This window comes from Tursiops truncatus, chromosome 4 (genome assembly GCF_011762595.2).
Source record: "Tursiops truncatus isolate mTurTru1 chromosome 4, mTurTru1.mat.Y, whole genome shotgun sequence".
In the NCBI taxonomy this organism is placed as follows: domain Eukaryota; kingdom Metazoa; phylum Chordata; class Mammalia; order Artiodactyla; family Delphinidae; genus Tursiops; species Tursiops truncatus.
Window position 1 is genome coordinate 89,358,904 of NC_047037.1, and position 19,721 is coordinate 89,378,624.

General features: G+C 37.2%; 1 protein-coding gene across 3 annotated transcripts in view; it reads left to right on the plus strand.

Annotated features, from left to right (window-relative positions):
• CD47 (CD47 molecule) overlaps window positions 1-18,006 on the plus strand; it is a 54,475-nt gene extending 36,469 nt beyond the window's left edge. For 2 of the 3 annotated variants that reach the window (XM_019922533.3, XM_033855857.2), the window contains exons 4-11: window positions 4,292-4,399; window positions 5,590-5,682; window positions 6,720-6,812; window positions 8,162-8,254; window positions 13,807-13,838; window positions 15,208-15,232; window positions 15,858-15,890; window positions 17,776-18,006. In XM_019922533.3, coding sequence (XP_019778092.1) covers window positions 4,292-4,399; window positions 5,590-5,682; window positions 6,720-6,812; window positions 8,162-8,254; window positions 13,807-13,838; window positions 15,208-15,232; window positions 15,858-15,890; window positions 17,776-17,780 — 482 coding nt within the window. In that variant the 3' untranslated portion in view covers window positions 17,781-18,006. The remainder of the gene's footprint in view (window positions 1-4,291; window positions 4,400-5,589; window positions 5,683-6,719; window positions 6,813-8,161; window positions 8,255-13,806; window positions 13,839-15,207; window positions 15,233-15,857; window positions 15,891-17,775) is intronic. The other variant, XM_073804262.1, reaches the window with a different exon arrangement.
• The last annotated feature ends 1,715 nt before the right edge of the window (window positions 18,007-19,721 follow it).

Sequence of the window (19,721 nt, forward strand, 5' to 3'; positions counted from 1 at the left end):
CAGAAGCACTTGTCTTTGTTCACTGTCAGCACTTAGAATAGTGATTGTCACATAGTAGGTGCTCGATCAACTGTTACTGAGTAAAGTAACCTCTACTCCTACCTCAATTTGGTTGATATGACTTGGGCTAATAAAAGGGCCCAGTACATGGTGGGCACACAGTAAGTTTTTATAGAGCAAGCAAATGAACAACCTATCTCATCTCTGAGAAGAAGCTGGCTAGATTTAATTACTTTATAGACGGTATAAAAGGGAAACTTTTAGAATTCCTAATCTGTTGAAAAAACTTGACATTGTCTCCCCATATATTTGGTATTCCCGTGTCAGGCAGCACTAAGTTTATAAGTATCTGTTAAAAATTTAAGTACCAACCATACCCAATGTTGGTCAGAATGTGGAGCAACAGGAACTCTCATACATTGCTGGCGGGAGTGCAAAATGGTACAGCCTCTTTGTAAGACAGTTTGGTGGTTTCATGTAAAACTAAATGTACTCTTTCCATATGATCCAGTAATCGTGCTCCTTTGGGTATTTACCCAAATGGAGTTGAAAACTTAAGTCCACACAGAAACCTACACATGGATGTTTATAGCTGCTTTCTTCATCATTGCCAGAACTTGGAAGCAACCAAGATATTCTTCAAGAGGATAATGGATACACTGGGTGGTACATCCCGACAATGGAATATTATTCATCACTGAAAACAAATGAGCTGTCAATCATGAAAAGACATGGAGGAACCTTAAATACATATTCCTAAGTAAAAGAAGCCAATCTGAAAAGGCTACATGCTATATGATTCCATCTATAAAGCATTATGGAAAAGGCAAAACTATGCAGACAATTAAAGACACAGACCTACTAGAGAATGGACTTGAGGATACGGGGAGCGGGAAGGGTAAGCTGTGACAAAGTGAGAGAGTGGCATGGACATATATACACTACCAAATGTAAAATAGATAGCTAGTGGGAAGCAGCCGCATAGCCCAGGGAGATCAGCTCGGTGCTTTGTGACCACCTAGAGGGGTGGGATAGGGAGGGTGGGAGGGAGACGCGAGAGGGAAGAGATATGGGAACATATGTATATGTATAACTGATTCACTTTGTTATAAAGCAGAAACTAACACACCATTGTAAAGCAATTATACTCCAATAAAGATGTTAAAAAAAAAAAAAAGGTCAGTGGTTGCTAGGAGTGGGTGGTGGGGAGGAGAGATGCACAGGCAGAGCACAAAGGATTTTTAGGCAGTGAAGATACTCTGTATAATATACAATATTGGATATATGGCATTATAAATTTGTCCAAACCCATAGAATGTACAGCACCAAGAGTGAACCCTAATGTAAACTATGGACTTTGGGTGATTATGATGGGTCAATGCAGGTTCATCCTTAGTTAAAAAAAAAAAAAAAAAAAAAGTATCATTCTTGTGAGTGAAGTTGATAATTAGGAAGGCTATGCATATGTGGGGGAAGGGAGTATATGGTAATTCTCTGTACCTCCCTCTCAATTTTGTTGTAAACCTGAAACTGCGCTTAAAAAAAAGTCTTTAAAAAATGTAAATACTGTATTTCCCCTATTTTATTTTGTGCATTTATTTCAGTACTTTTAGCTAAGGTCTATCGTTGAAAGCATGGGGATTTTTGCCAGAAAATCATACCAGGAAGTTTGATAAGAGCCTGCAGTTAAGAACACATTAAGTTATCTTAATGCTAAATGTTCGGGGAATTACTTAAATTTATTTTCATTATTACATTTAAAGTTTTGATAGGTTTGATAAATAAGAACAAATCCACTTATTAAAGGACAAGAACAGATCACACACACAAAAAAAATCCTTAAGATTAGTGGGTTCTGTGGCATCTATATCAGATTCCTGACCATTTAGCTAGCTGGAAACATGACATCTGAACCTAGCAACAAGATACTTTCTCCAAACTTGCTATGGGACCTGCTAAAATGTGGCCATTGTAAGCAAAGAAAATGAGTGAAAAGAAACCCTTTTTAAAGGTTTGCAAAAGAAAACATGAAGATAACCTTTCATTGCCTGTGGTTACTTAAGTAGACCCCACTAGTATGTTTGTTAGAAATTGCTGCTTAATTTTGAGGAAGAGGTTAGGTAGCCTTGAAAATTAGTAGTTGAACCAATCAACAGGAATGAAAGCTACCTCCAAAAGGTTTTGAAAAGACCATTCTATGATAGCAACCCTGTCAATAATAGCATTTTGTGGCATTTTATTTTTGTTTGTATTGTTGATATTATTTTTCTCCTACGGCTCTTGTAAGCCTGAAGAGATTGAATTTTATATGAGGTTCAAACTCTTATTTTTCTTAAGCATGGTGTAAGTCACTTTTTGTGTGAATTTATACTGGACTCTAAGGTGAATTGTTGTTGCTTGATCTTTGTAGCTCTTTTATGTACTGAATTAAACCTAGAAGAGTCTCTTATGAATGTTTGATTGTGAAGTACATTTGAAACAGTTTCTATTTTATAACCCTTTTGCAGAACTTTCAGACTCTCTTTAAATAATAGTATACATGGGATTAAAATGGAAACATGGGATTAGAATGGACACATGTCTAGAGAAAGTTTCTTTTTCTGTGTCTGTGCCTTTTGTGACCTCTACACTGAATTTCATCCTAGCCAGTGTTTGACCCTAGAAAGTAGGGAAGCCCCAAATCTTTGCCCTGTATGAAGGCAGGGACATGACTGAGTCATAGTCACATAAATTTCGAGGCTGGATGGATCAAATGAAAGTTTGGGGAGCTTGCTGTATTGTTTCTCACTCTTTTCTGATTAATGTGGATTTCACTTACCTTCAGGACTGATTACTGATTGGCCCTCCATCTCCCTCTAAAGAGGAAGAAGTTGAGGTTACAATCTAAAGTATGAGTAGAGATTTTAAATTCAAATGCCTGTATTATACTTTAAATACCTTAACCACAGGTTATAATCTAACCCTAGGTTATAATACCTTAAACATAGATTTTGTCATGGTCATTTAGGAGTTTATTTGTTGTTTTTACTATAATTGATCTGTTTGTCATTTTAGTGGATGCAAATTAAATGCTAAACATAAAATTATTTAAAATTTCCCCCTCAGGACCATCGCCCATTGATGAATGGCATGGAGAGTACCGTGTGTAGAGGAAACAGCAGAATTTCATCATGCACTCTATTTCTCTCTGCTACTCAGTCTGCTTTTAGGTTGCTTTTAACAACTTTCTTGGTGAAAAATTAGTGTTAATATTAACCAAAACAAAACCCAAAAGGTGAATATAGGATAAAAATGTAACACTTTTAGGCTTATGCATTACATTATTCTTTTAGGGAAGCTGGATACTTGACAAAAGCGTAACACATATGTTAAGGCCTATTTGTAGTTTATTTTTATGAAATTGTTTTACTTGAACAATTAAAGCATTTCCCCCCACCTCAGGATTTCAAGAAGGTGTGATCTGTCCAATGTTTACTCTACTTTTTCAAAACAAAATGTCTAGATTTCCAGATGCTTTACTAATTTTATGTAAGGTGGAAGAAAGTTCTGTTTTTGCTGCTATTACTAATTAGCCAGTTATTTCTCATCAGCAATGTGTATATTAGTTGTAAACCTGAGGCAGTCTGCTTCTCAGGGGACATTTGACAATGTTGGGAGATATTTTTGATTGACGCAGCTTGGAGGCTGTTACTGGCATGTAGTGTGCAGAGGCCAGGGATGGTACTAAACATTCTGTAATGCACAGAGCAGTCCCTAACAACAACAACTTATCTGACCCAAAATATTAATAATGCCACGATTAAGAAAGGCTGATAGGGCTTCCCTGGTGGCGCAGTGGTTGAGAGACCGCCTGCCGATGCAGGGGACACGGGTTTGTGCCCCGGTCCGGGAAGATCCCACATGCCGCGGAGCGGCTGGGCCCGTGAGCCATGGCCGCTAAGCCTGTGGGTCTGGAGCCTGTGCTCCACAATGGGAGAGGCCACAGCACTGAGAGGCCCACGTGCCGAAAAAAAAAAAAAAAAAAAAAAGCCTGATATATATAACTTCATTCTAGGGCAATAAAGTGTCACCTATAAATTCAGCATCCATATTTATACTGCCATGACACCATTTAGCCACTGACATATTGTGAAAAAGATTTGACATGGCTTGACATGATGTGAAGGACTTGTTCCTCAAAGGTTATTCGATTGTAGTAAGTTATCAGTTTAATCTTTGCACCTTGTAAGTTACAGAAATGGCTTTACTTCTTGTGATTGAGTTCATGTAATTCTTTGTGTTTTTTTTTAAGCGCTTAAATATAAATCCAGTTATACGAAGGAGAAAACCATTTTTCTATTAGTTACTGGACTAGTGCTCACTATCGTTGTCATTGTTGGAGCCATTCTTTTCATCCCAGGTAAGATGTAAAGTTATTATGAGGGAAAGCAAGATTGATAAGGTTGAGGGCATTTCTGGGGAGGTGCATATTAGTTTCCTAGGGCTGCTGTAACAAATTATCACAAACTGGGTATTCTAAAACAATAGAAATTCTCTCACAGTTCTGGAGGCCATAAATCTGAAAATAAAGATGTTATCGGGGCCATACACCCTCGGACACTCTAGGGGAGAATCCATTCCTTGCCTCTTCTACCTTCTGGTGTATCTGGCAATCTGTGCAGCTCCTTGGCTTGTGGCAGCATAACTCTGCTTTCCTCCGTGGTCACATTGTCTCCTCCTCCGCTCCATGTCTCCACTTAATTTCCCTCTGTCTCTCTGTTACAAAAATACCTGTCATTGGATTCAGGACCCACCTGGATAATCCGGGGTAAGCTCCTTCTTTCAGATCCTTAGCTTAATCATATCTTTTACTATATAAGTTAATAGTCACAGATTCGGGGGATTTGAAGGTGGACATATCTTTAGGGCCACCATTCAACGCACTCCAGAGGCACACTTCATTGGCCAATACCTGGAAGTGGGAACAAATGTGGGAAGCAGATCTATCTGAAATTGCAGTTGCCTGTGAAGGATGGCAGTGTGAGTGGGAAATAAGGGTCTGCAGCACATGGAAAGAACAGCAGAGACAGGCTGGGACTCACAAGTGTAAACTGTAGAAAGCCTTTGTTGTTTTTTGAGCAGAATACAGTATAGGTGTAATGTTTAGGAACATAAATTTGGCACCTCTGTTTGCAACTGGAGTTAGTAAAGACATGGGGAGGAAGGATATGAATCAAAAGACAACTTGAAAGAACAACTGCTTTGAATTTGGGACAGGTTGAATATAGCAAATGAAGGGAATGGTAAGAGATTCCAGAGTTTCTCACTGGAATTATGTAAGGTAGGTAAGAAGCGGGTAGAGCCAATTCAAGGTTTGACGTGTTGAGACTTATATGCTGACATTTAAATGTCTTAAGTTTGGTCTTGAATAATCAAAAAAAAGTCATTTATTTTATGTGAAGTTTTTGGGGAAATATATATTTTTAAACCTTTTGTAGTTTATAAGAGTAGTATTGAAATTAATACATTTAATAAATTAAATACTTTAACATCCCATAAGAATAGGAAGTACGTAGGAAAATATTAATTAGTATTTTTAATTTTTAACAGGTGAATATTCAACAAAGAATGCTTGTGGACTTGGTTTAATTGTAATTCCTACAGCAATATTAATATTACTTCAGTACTGTGTGTTTATGATAGGTGAGTATTTGTTATAGCATGATTTTGCCCACCTTTTTCATTTTATAAAGCAGCAGTTTTGGTTAAAATATTCTTGTATGATTTTTTTTAACAACTCAATAGAAGTTGGTTTATTAAAAGATTTCCCAGGCTATTCTTAGCGATATTTTCCCCATATGGATTAATTTTAAGGTTAACTTCGGTTTTCAAGGCATTCAGTTATCTTGTAAAAAATGATTTTCATATACACTTGATATCAGTGGTTTTTAAAATTATGCTACATAATTTCTTAATGATTATCTTCATATATTTATTTCAGTTTTTTGAAGCTATAAGTAGATATTAAACATGCCCTTTCTCTTCTTTTGCTAAGCCTCTCTGTTTAAAATTCTACAAAACAGGATTATAAATAACAAATAATAGATTTATTTTTTTTTTTGTTACTGGCAAATCTTTACATTGTAGTTTTAAAAAATGATGTAGATATCCAACGATAATTGATGTCATTTTCACTGCATTTTGGGAGTAAATCATTAATGTATTTTTTACATCATTAGAGTCTATTTTTTTCTGTTTACATGTTTAACTCTCAGCCTTAGAGCCTATCTCTGGCTTGCTGTACACTGGAGGGGTATTGATTTGCTATAAAATCACAGATCTAGGCACACGGATAGAGGTTCGGATGCTTACAGTGGCGTGTTTGTGTAACGGTTCTCTCCACCAGCGCAATTCTGTGTGCATGTGGCAAAGGCAGGCATAATAGCCATTCACGTGGTAAAATGCACAAGGGTGGTAAAAGCAGCACTGTTTTAAGATTCGGGGTAAAAACTGCCAGTCCACCTCAGCTCACTGTGAAAATGAAAGATTGCTGAATGTGTGTATCTGGAGCTGACCGCTTGTATGGAAAGGCAAGGTTTAGATCACTGGAAAAGAATCTACCATCTGACGAGGAACTCCAGAGGCAGTCTTTGGTCATGGGATATTATTCTCGATTGCACAGAATACAAGTAGGAGTGATTGCTTTTTAAACACTCTCAACCCACTTTTCCTCTCTCCAGCTGTGGGGATGTCCTTCTTCACCATTGCCATATTGATCCTTCAAGTACTGGGCCACGTGCTCTCTGTGGTTGGATTCAGCCTCTGTGTCTCAGGTAAAAGTCTCATCCTTCTCTAGTCTCACTTTGTCTTGCCAGGGATTTCTCTTAGAGTTCTTCTTTCTGTTTCTTTTTCTTTCTTTTTTTTTTTTTTTTAATATATAGACTTTATTTTTTAGAGCAGTTTTAGGCTCACAGCAAAATTGAGTAGAAAGTACAGAGAGTTCCCATATACCCCACATAACGGCCTCCTCCGCTATCCCCCAGCAGAGTGGTAAATGTGTTACAGTTGTTGAACCAGCATTGACATATTACCACCCAGAATCCATAGTTTACATTAGGGTTCATTCTTAGTGTTGTACATGCTACGATTTTGATAAATGTATAATGGCGTGGATCACAGTCATAGATATAATATCATACAATAAAGTTTCACTGCCCTAAAAATCCTCTGTGCTCTGCCTATTCATCCTCCCTCCCCCTAAACCCCTAGCAACCACTGTTCTTTTTACTGTCTTCATAGTTTTGCGTTTTCCAGAATGTCTTATAGTTGGAATCATACGATATTTTGCCTTTTCAGATTGGCTTCTTTTACTTAGTAACCGTGTCTTTTTGTGTCTTGATAGTTCTTTTCTTTTTAGCACTGAATAACATTCCATTGTATGTATGTACCACAGTTTGTTTATCCATTCACCTATTGAGGGACAGCTTGGTTGCTTCTGGTTCGGGGCAATTAAGAATAAGTTGCTCTAGACATCCATGTGCATTTTTTTGTGTGGACAAAAGTGTCAACTCCATTTGGGTCAATACCAAGGAGCGCATTTGCTGGGTTGTACGTTAAGAATATATTTAGTTTTTTAACAAATTGCCAAAGTGTCTTCCAAGGTGGCTGTACCATTTTGCATTACCACCAGCAGTGGATGAAAATTCCTGTCGCTCCACATCCTTGCCAGCCATTTGGTGCTGTGAGCTTTCTTTTAGAACTCTCGTTTTCACCCCACTGAGAACAGTGCTTTCCACATTGCCATAAGAATATTGGCTGTATATGGCTTGTGGGCTGATTGTTCCAGCAGTCAAACTGCTATGCCTGTATTTGTGGGAGAGCTTTTAAAATAACCAGGCTCCATCCAGTTGGTTGGAGCCTTAGCTTTACACACTATTTTCCATTAGTCTTGGTGTGATAAGGTACATATTATACAGACAAAGGCTTTTTTCTTTTAGTAATTGGGAGTCATTTCACTGACTGACTTAATAGTGATGAACATATGTAGATAATTTTTGTTTCTTGATAATTAGAAAAAGAATCTCCTTAAAACTGAATATTATTACTGTTATTGCTAGTTCTTTTTTAAAAGTTCAATTATTTCATGTGAATTTCTAATATAGAATTTCATTTGTTTTTTCAGAGTGTACCCCAGTACATGGTCCTCTTCTGATTTCAGGTTTGGGTATTTTAGCTCTAGCAGAATTACTTGGATTAGTTTATATGAAATGTGTTGGTAAGTCAACCTTATTGTTATTAGCCTATGCCAGGAAAATGCTTTTGGTTAATTCTTACTGTTTAGGACCAAAGAAATGCATTGGTAACTCCAAAAATGAGAAAATACAGTGAATGCTGCTGTATTTTTAAAATAAATTTGGAATTATTTGGGGGGCGATAAAAGAGGGTAGAAATCATATGAACTAATGAAAAGTTTAGATTATTAACTAGTTAAAAAGAAAACAGCTGTATGTTTTAGAATGTATAAACTTTTTTATACTAAATAAAAGGAGAGATTGTTGAGGATTCTTTTTTTTTAATTAATTTATTTATTTGTTAGTTTTGTTTTGGTTTTTATTTTGGCTGTGTTGGGTCTTTGTTGCTGTGTGTGGGCTTTCTCTAGTTGCGGTGAGCAGGGCCTACGATTTTTTTTTTTTTTTTTTTTTTTGCGGTACGTGGGCCTCTCACTGTTGTGGCCTCTCCCGTTGCAGAGCACAGGCTCTGGACACGCAGGCTCAGCAGCCACGGCTCACGGGCCCAGCTGCTCCACGGCATGTGGGATCTTCCCAGACCGGGGCACAAACCCGTGTCCCCTGCATCGGCAGGTGGACTCTCAACCACTGTGTCACCAGGGAAGCCCCAGAGCCTATTCTCCATTGCAGTGCTCGGGCTTCTCATTGTCGTGGCTTCTCTGGTTGCCGAACACTGGCTTTAGGTGCACAGGCTTCAGTAGTTGTGGCACGCAGGCTCAGTAGTTGTGGCTTGCGGGGTCTAGAGTGCAGGCTCTGTAGTTGTAGCGCATGGGCTTAGTTGCTACATGTGGGATCTTCCCGGGCCAGGGCTTGAGCCCGTGTCCCCTGCATTGGCAGGCAGATTCTTAACCACTGCGCCACCAGGGAAGCCCCGAGGGTTCATTTTAATTAATAGAAAAGATTTTTAATTCGCCCGTTGTTTCTATGTAGAGTCCTTTCACAGAGACCTATTTGTCTTGTTGCTCTTCTTGCAGACTATTTACAGACCTTGACTCCCCTAGTAGACAGAATTGAAATTCAAAATCTGTCACTTTTGTTAATTAAAGAGCAGTGTCCTCTGACATTTGACTTTAAAATATTTTTAGTTAAAACCAGTATAATCAGAACATTGAGTTTTAAATTTTAGGCTTTTACTACTCTTAAAATCAGTTGTAAGTGTGGACTTAGCTTATTGTTTCTAAACTTTGTATTTAGTCTTCCAATTTTCAAATAACAGATCTCTGTGTAAATTCTTATTTTTAATATGTTTATGGAGATAGATGCCTTTAATATTAAGTACCTAAAACTAGTGTTATGTCTTACTTAAGCTAAAGATATTTCCTACAATCTGGTTATATTAATCTCCCTTAAATAAAAGATTTCTGGTTTTTATTTATGAAGTAAAGCAAACTCTTAAACATTTGTCAAAATAATCAAAAGTTACAAATTAATGGAGGTAAAAAGTCAGTCTTTCTGCTTTGCTTTAGGTAAACCTTATATGTTTCTAAAAATTAACATAAACTTTGAATTGTTACAGTCAAAGAATTCCCCACATGACTTGTATAGTACTTTCAAAGAAATTTTACCTTTATTTATGAACCTCAGCTTTTGCTGACTAATCACTGAGTTCAATTATTTTGTATATTTTTGTACCCCTTTAATTAATGCTTATTAGATAAACAAGTAAACTACTTAACTAAAATTTACTTACCTTTAGTTTATGTGTTCATAAATCAGAGTTGTCTCCTCAATGAAATTTTCTTAGTTCAAGCCATAAAGCACAATTAAGACTTCTAAAGCAGAATGGCATTCATTTGTAGGCATTGTGAGTATCACATTATGAATGCTGATACAGATTCTATTTTCGTTGAGTCTTCTAATCACCATTTGTCTGGTTCTTGAAGATGACACTGCTGCTGATGTTGCTCCCTATGAATACTTGAGAACAGTATGTGACCTGCAGTGTCCATATAGCGTGATGTAGTATGAGGTGTCTTTGACTGATGGTCAGCTCTTTGTTCTTTTTCTTCCCTCCTTATCTGGATCACGCTCCCTTTTATTCCCATGCTCCCACATGCCTTCCATGTCTCACGAAGACCAGCAGGTCTGGAGATGCTGACTCAGTGGAAATAGGCATTGTCTAGCTGTTACCCCCTTGACCTTGCTCTCCCCCCTTCTCCACTGCTACATCCCTAAGAAGCCTGTGAAACCAGTATAATATAATTACAACCGTATTATTCTCACATCAAATTCAAAGTGAAACTGAAATCCTGGAAAGTTCCCCAGATTATTTTTTCTTTATGATGGTTTGACATATAAATATACCATATGTAAGTTAAGAATTTAGTCCAGTTTTATTTACATTTTGAGCCTATTCTAAATTAACTATTCCAATCAACTTGTCTGATACCAGAGTTCAGAGGAATACCTTCGGTCAGTTAAAGGGCAAGAAGAGAAAAGGTACAGGAAAGTAGCTCTTTAGATACCGTGGTAGACTAGAAAAGTTGATGTGTTTTTCATATATAATCTGAACGTGTAAATCTGAGTGTATATAACATTAAGGTTGCAAATTTGAGCATTTGTATCAGGAAGTAAAAATTGTAAATGCTTCCAATGTAACTTTTACTTGTTGCAAAGGCTCTATTTTGGAAAAGTCTAAAGAGTGTGTCTTGATTTAAATGTAATAAAATCCTCAGATAGTGTTTTTAAAAAAAATCCAAGCTATCTTGGAGTAAGTTTCTGTCCCTATGAGAGATTTAACTTTTATCATTTTCATTATTTCCCAGTTTAAATTTGTAGCCTTAATTATTACTTTAAACAGTAGGATTTTAAGTTTAATTTTCTCTGTTGTTCTTTTTAAACTGTGTTAGGGTTTTTTGTTTGTTTGTTTACTGAAACATTTAAATTTCATAAAATCAAATCAAGGGCTGAGAACAATAAGAATGTGAGAAAATATAGAAGATTACAAAGAACTAACTAAACTCATTGAAGTTGGGTGTGTTACCTATGTAGGATGCCTATGTCCATTCTTCGTAAGGGTCAATACTTTTTAATTTTCCTAAGCCATTGCTATCTAGTTAAGTATAAGGGAATATAGTCATGTTTTGATATGAATCAACATACTAGCAGTCAGAAACTGTATTTACCACATCTCAGATATTTTAGAATGACATGAAATAGGTATATAAAACTCAGTGATAATTTCTTCCCCATTGTAGAGGAGAGGTGAATCTGGAATCAATAGAAAAAGTTGTCCCTGAAAATTCAAAACCTGGAAATATATTTATAGCATGAGTCAAGTGTTTCTGGGAGAGAAGAACAAATCCAGACGAAGCATTGCAAGTGAGCTCATATGGAATGCTTAAGGCTTGTGATTTAAATATATATATATACATGGCTGTCAATGCCTTAGGCCCATGGTAGCAGCAGATAAATCACAATCATTCTTTAGTCACATAGGTCATATGCCTATTGGAGAGGATTAACTCAAGCAAAATTCACTTCTACACTGTTTGGTTTTATAATATTTGAGGGATCACAGCTGACTGGTGCCCTTTGAATCCCTGTTCTTTATAGATATCTTTGTTTCAGAATGGGCTAGCCAAATGTGATGTTCCTTGGACCTGAGAATCAGAACTCAGAAACTCTTCTTTACACATTATTAGGGTTATTAAAGGAGCTGCTTGGCGGTTCTTAATACTAATTCTGATAAATAATTTATGAGCTCGAAAATATAGCTCTAAAATCTTACCTCTGACCCTTCACATTGCCAATCAGAAATTTACATAGCTGTTCAGAGCTCTTTTCCTTGATAGAACATAGACACAGGACATGGTTTAGTTAAAGTAAGTTGTATATACATGTAACTATCATGATTGTCCCTAATAAAGTTGTGTAATTCTGCTTGGTTTATTTGGGAGGTTGCTATATGTGATTTACCCATATTCCCAACGCATTTCACTCCATAGTACTTTGAAAAGAGGTTTCCTTCTTGTTTGGTTGCAAGCACCAAACCACTCCCTAGGTGCCTCCAGTAAAGGAGATTTACTTTCAAGCCACACATGACACTAACAGAGATGGGAATCTCATGAGAGCAGATCTATAACTGGGCCTCACAGAGTACAGTAAGTAGTTTAGGAATTGGAAGAATCCAGTCCATCTCTAAAGACTGAGTCATCATTTGCCCTCTCAGTAACAAGAGTTAGCGGATGCCCTCCTGCCAGTGTAGTTACTTAGTTCCTCTCTCTTTGGTTCTTTACCTGCTAGCCAGCTAGCTCATCCTCTCCTTAATGTTTTTATTTTTTTGATCCTATTCATGTCTTCTCACTGGTATATTTTCTTACCTTTGTCTCTAAGCTTTGTGCTTCTCTTTGCTTACTTTCTGTCTCCTTTTCACCTTTCTTTCCCTTCACCACCTTTCTAGTCTTCTTTCTGTGTCTCCTCTCCAGGTTCCAATGGGAGAGAGAAACTTTTCAGGCCAGTCCGTTGCCATTCCCCCCGTTGGAGGGAGCCTTACCTGCTTCTGACTCCTCTATAAATTGGCTTGGGTCAGGTGTCACCCGCATTTCCCATCAGTTTTAGAAGCTTGGTAGAGCGGACATGGAGGAGTGGTAGGACATAATTCGCACAGAAAACCAGAGCAGTTCTGGGGGCCTGCCTCAGTCTGCTCATAAGTAAATCCAGTGCCATCGTCCAATCCATAGACCAGTGGAACTGACTATCCAGTAGCATCACCTTCCTACAGAGTCACTCGCAGGATGTTGCCCCTTGATGCTTATATCTGTAGGACTCTGATTCTGTATTTAGGACTGGTTTTAGCTGCTCCGGGACCTTCTCACTTGGTTTTTGTAAGGAAGTTCTCTTTTCTTCCCTATGCAACTAGAGCGGTTCTTTTCCCTTTTGTCACTTTCTTCATGCCCTGTATTCCTTCATCTTCATTAACCAATCCATTGAGCAGCAGCGAAGGGTAACTTGAAAATCTAAGAAGGGATACAGAGAAGGGCTTGATTGTAGCTAAAACTGGCTGCCTAGAATAATTCTCTACACTCAGAGGGATCTGATATTTTCTTTAGTTTGTTAGCTAGGTGGAGCTTTGAAAACTGGAAAGATGGAAGAAGAAAAAAAGAAGACTGGGCTACAGGGAACGAGAGCAGTGAGCTAAGCGTGGGCGATGGAGTGGTCATTGCCCTATTCTTTCCACATTCCAGCTGGGTCAAGTAGGCAGGGGTGTAGAGCCTACAGAGGGGCTGAGTCAATGCTAAAGTTTTTCCACCACAAAGTGTAACAAGTGGCTGATTTGGGGGGAGATATGGCATGCAAAATGAGAGAGTGTGTGTGTTTATTATTTGATCGGGGTGGACTATTTGCATCATTTTATTCTGTCGTATATAATTAAGAGTGTTCTGTATTTTTTCATAGTCTGTCAAAGCCAGAAATCTTTCAGTGGAGTTTCTGGCACCTTTAGTTTTAGCCGTAAACATTTTATCTTAAAATTAAACATAATGTAGCCTCAATTTCTTTCATTTATTAAATTCATTTTCTTATTTTTTAATTTCATCAGCTTCCAATCACAAGACTATACAACCTCCTAGGGTAAGTTAAAATTTCTTCAATGAATTGGGTATGGTCACTTGATGGTTTAGTCTGAGGAATGGTGATTGAGATGTTGAACCCCATTGCTCTCTGTTTGGTGTGACATAAAACTAAGAGAACACTGAAGTCATTTCATGACCTTTGCATGGATAGATCCAATCTATTTTAAAACTTCTGTTTGGTCATTTACTGGCAATGGGATAGAATAAATGATTCCTTAAGATTGTGCTGTCTTCTCACACCCAGAACTGAAAAGTTTATGTGTAAGAATAATGGTCGTTATCTGCGGAAGGAAGCCGATTCCAATATATTGCCTCACCTGTTGGATCCATTTGATGTGCATATACAGAATGATATTTCAGGCTTAAAAATGAGGGAGAGAAGTTTATATTAAGTTGATTTCATTAAAAATGATAATCTATAAAGTAAATGGAAATATGGCCGAAAAATAGCTGTTCTGAATTGATTCATTTCCCTCCTTCCCCCATTTTATAAGCATTTTTCTTCCTGCAAACTGTACTGTAGTTTTTACTCTATCTTGGCTACCTTAATAAGCTACCTGAGAAAATTCCAAGAAAAGGAGCAAATTTAGGAGATACACTGAGAGGGATTAATGAGGGGGGGGTGAAAAAAACCTTTGTAGATAGAGACTCATCCTGGTGACAAGCACAAGAGCTACTTTATGGAAATAAGATCTTGAAAGGACTGTATTGTACTCCTCTTCCTATAAAGGATTAATAATAGCTCTGTCTGGAACGCCAAAAGCAAGACTCCTGTCTGTGGCAGGAAGTGGAGATTACATATACCCCTAAAGCTGATAAGCCTCAACAGACGTGCTCGAGAGGCGAGGGAAGTGGGGTTGCACCTTACCCCAGGTGTTCACTCTAAAAACATTGGTGCCGTAGCTACACTGGTCACAAACAGCCCGAAGTTTTAAAAGTGCCTCTGTTAGACGTAATCCAGCCATTAGACCCTTAAATCATAACACTTTTGCTTTCCCTGTTACCGAGTTCAATTTGCGCGACTTGAAAATGATTGTTTTGTTCTCATCTCTGGCTTAATTGTATTATTTATTATGTTGCTATCTGTATCTGTGCTTCTCCGTTAGGACTTCTTGAACTGAGAGAGGCAGGGTGGGGTGGGAAATTCTGCATAAAAAAAGAATATTAAGAGAATAATTCAGTTATTATAAAACTAATAGCTAGACTTGGCAAGCTTTGCTTTTCTAACTAACTTTTATTGCTTTACTTTGGTTTTTGACTATATATATTCACTGTTTATAGTTTAAATGTTAGCATATATAAATTTTAGTAGAAAAGGACATGAAATAAATTCTATTTTATGTAAATATATTTTAAATATTTTCCAGAAAGCTGTAGAGGAACCCCTTAATGGTATGTGGTTATTACAAATTTATAAATTCTTCTTGATCCATTACCAGTTCATAATAATTTGAATTGGTCCCCAAAGTAGTTAGAATGCTGTCTATGCCTTGGGAAGAATCTAGGTTTTTTTATTGCCTTAACCTCTCTTTTCTTGATTATTCATCAAGAATTAAGAGTATTGCTTTCGTAACATTTTCACCTCTGAGAAAAATGCACTGTTCTGTGTCTCTCCAGTAGTTGCTTGTGCTAGCCAGGTGATATCTGGGTGAGGGGACTGTTGCCTTTTTAATTGGCCAAGATGAAATGTAACACCCCCGGTAGAGAAGAATCTCAGTTAATTTCAATTTCTAATTATAAATTTCAGGAAGACACAGGTTGTCATCTTGGAGTGAGACCAAAACATCTCACTTTCTTTCTCCCTAAATCTAGATCTGTATTCCCAACTTTGTGTCCCTTTGTGGAGCCTGTGGGTATGATCCACAGAAAGTCTTTTGTAATCAAATAATAACCTTAAAATTAATTTGGCTTTATAGCTGTGGAATAGTTGGCATGATATTACTGCATATTTGTTTGTCTAGAAATGATTTCTAATTGAGGAATCTTACTAACTGCTTGGCTTGTTACTAATTCTTAGCATTTAAAGAATCAAAAGGAATGATGAATGATGGTAAGTATAAAATGCACCCACAATTATAGGTGGGTTAAAATATGGACATTGAAAAGAAATAAAATTGATTCCTGAAAGTATGGCTTTTTTTAAATAAAAGGGACACTGTCAAATCATAAAGGCCTACATTTCTTGGTTTCTAAAACTTCAATCTACTCTGTTAAAAGTTGCAAAACTAGTAATATAAAAGCTGTAGGGTGTCACTAATCAGACTCACCAGTCTCATTGCTCACAACAAAGAGGAATTACTTCTTTTTTTAAAAAGGTATTTTTCAGATGCAATGTCTGGTGACTGTAACTTTAAAATGTTTTTATACGACACCTAGATAATCTGGCACAAATCTTTATCATCTTGACAGGGTTTCTTTTGTGCTTGTGTGATTTTGTCGCATTTAACCCATGGAGACTTAATATCTCTGCTTTTCCAAACAGGAACTGGGTTCTAACCTTCTGGGAAAGGATTTAAAAAGAGAGAGAGAAGTGTTTAGTCACTTCAGCTCTTGGGAGGGGGGACTCTGGGCTAATAACTTCTAATTTTTATTGACTTTCAAAGACCTATATTTATTAGTTCTTAAAGATAAGTAAGTCTGAGATATTGAGTGCTGTAAGCGTTCATTTTGATTTTACCTTAACATGTTCTGATACTTTAGTTCTGTTAACATTTTAAAAACTATGTTTTCATTTTATCAAAACTTTCTTCATACCTTTGCTATTTACAGTCATTCCTTGATCATGTGAATAGGCTGCTTGGTATTTCACTGTTTAAAGTCTGTGACCTGCCTGCTCACCTCTACAGCAAAATGCAGCATTTATCTCAAGAGGCTATATTCCCCTGAGTGTAATTAATTTTTGCGTAAGATTAAAAACACGCTGACTGTGTCTAGTGGACTAAGTTTAAAACAATGCTTAGACTGTGTTCAGTAAGCAGTCACAGAATGATCCCACTTTTGTAACTTTGTGTCACAGCCTTTATTACAAAAAATGCATGCTCTGCTAACCACTGCCCTCCTAAAAAAAACATGATTAGCAGGAATACATTAAATGGCATTTAAGAAAGAACTGGTACCTGAAAGTGTGGCATGGTTTGTCCGTGTTTGCATTCTGGTGTTTTATTTTTTAATTTCGTTGTTTTTTCTTCCTTTTCTACTGTGGTGTTATTCCTCTGTGGTTGTATGAAAAAACTAAACACGTCTTCATTTTCAGAAAACCAGTAGGAGAACCTTGAGTGCCTCTTCCTTTGTTAATTTCCTTTAAGATGTGACTTTTTTTGCACCATTGTATCAGAAGTTAGACTGCAGTTTTTGTGTGTCCATAGCGCATGAAATCTATAATGACCTTTGAAATTCCCTTAATTTTGTTAATTTTTAGCTGTTCAGAATTTGTGGGTTTTTTCCAAATGTCTGTGGTGGGCTCTTCCTACTGACAGTGCACAATGCCCATAGTGTAACTGCCTTGTTGGTGAGTGAGGTTCCAGGTACCCTCTTGGGACCACAGTTCCATTTCCTCTCTCACTTATACCTAATCACATTTTTAATTCTCTTACCTTAAGTGAATGGTGTCGATCTAAAGTGAAAGTGATAGAATATTGTTCTAGGATAAATATCTTTTGCTTTGGAAGAATCAATGTCTCTTGGCTTCTCCACCAACCCAGCAAACGGAGATTATCAGATTTTGTTGGTTTTTATTTCCATTTGACATTGGCCTTTTACTTACTGCAACTAAAAAGGCTAATGATTTGCCTGGTTTATGTCTGTGACCTTTGCAAAGCTAAGATTTTTAGATACCATATATCTGAAACGATTTTCAAATTTTAAAATACAGCAACTTGTTAAGGCATAGAAAATAGACATCATAGCAATTATATGTTCATTTTTCAATTTTCCAGAGTAATTGAAGTAAAGTGATGGACTCTGATTTGGAGAGTAGTACGACGTGAAAGAAGTACACTTGTGTTTAAGCACCGTGGCCTTGATTCATTGTTTTGGAGAAGAAAACAAGAAAAGTAACTGGTTTCCATCTATGGGAAAAAGTAAATAATTGACCTTTCAATGATTGTTACAGTTAAGTTTTTATTCAAAGCATTTTTAATTTAGTTAATAAAAGAATTATGATCTGTGTTGTGTGCCCAATTGATATCCAGTTTTCTGTTGTTATTTTTATTCAATTAGGGGCAAAGTAGAGTGGGCAACTTACAAGAATGATGCCTTTCAGATCCTGGGGCCTCTTGACTGTAGGTCACCAGTTTAAATTGGTTCAAGGTGAAAATTTCCTGACACTAACCTGGTTACCCAGAGCTATCTATGAAAACTGTGGCTTCCGTCAAGCCTTAGAAAACTCAGGTTCACAGCCACTGTGGCAATTATGGTGTTAGCTGAATAATGTGTCTGCCACTTCCAGGTCAAGGGAATAACATTAAGCACAGACAGGAATTCAGTTGGGAACATCCGTGGGATGTGATACTGATGGGGATCATGGTCTTCATTCTTGGGGGTTGCCACTCACACATTGTTCCTTCAACATACAGTGTACCAGACCCTTTCCAGACTGAGGGTAATTTTACTGATGGATGTTTTCTTCTTTTCTTCACACAACCCTTTACATCCTGTCTTGTCCTTCTGTTATTTGCTTCTGCTGCTGTATGAGATGTAGCACTTTTTCTCCTCTTTGAACATGGTCCAGTGACACGGTAGCATCACTGCAGAAAGGAGCCAGACTTATTCTCAGAGAACTATGTTCACACTTTTCAGCAGAAATAGCGATGGTTGTAACATACGTATTCCCTTCCTCGGATTTGAAGGCACAATCTACAGTGTTTCTTCGCTTCTTTTCTGATCTGGGGCATGAAAAACCAAGATTGAGATTTGAACTATGAGTCTTCTGCATGGCAACATAATGTGTGTCACCGTCAGGCCAACAGGCCAACCCTGAACGGGTGATTTTATTACTGTTGTATCTGTGTTGCATGATAAACACCCCTCATCTTCCTCCTGTAGTCCTGCCTCATATTCACCTTACTCTAAGATTGAAAAGTAAAACAAAACCCACGTTTCCTACCCCCATTAGAAGAAAATTAACATTCTGACAGTTGTGATCGCCTGGAGTACTTTTAGATTATTAGATTTTCTTCCCTTGTGGGTGTGTGTGTGTATGCGCTCATGTATAAGATAGGCACATGTATCTTCTGTATGGACAACAGTGGGGTACCTACAGGAGAGCAAATGTTAATTTCATGCTTTTAGTGAAAACATTTAAAAACAAAGATCTTTATTGGGTGGACTTATATTTGATGTGAATATTTGATCACTTAAAACTTTTAAAAATTCTAGGTAATTTGCCAAGCTTTTTGACTGCTCACCAATGCCCTCTAAAAATACTAGTTATTCTTCCTGTTTGTGTAATAAGACATTCATATTTGTATTTGCATTATCAATAGTTATTTCTTAGTCCACTGAATGTTCCCACGTGCCTCTTTTATGCCAAATTCCTTGTCATATTTTACGTTGGGACCAAGTGGTTTGCCCGTGGCAAACCAAAATTTATAACCTGCTGATGCCTCAGAAAAGTGAACACACTATGAAGACAGCTCTTCTTAAAGAAAAAAAAAAAGTTCTTCCCTAATTGTGTTCCTGTCCAAAATATTCTCATACGTAGAGGGAGCTGTATTCCTTTATACAAATTTGGTGGCTCCCTCTGCTCTTTCTCCTTCTGAAAATATTTATATTTCACTAATATTGTTTGTTCCTTTAGAAATCAATTTTGATGAAAGGAGGGCAAAAGCAGTTGGACTTGAAAAAGATCCAAATTCCTATTCTCTATTAAGAAAAAGTCAGG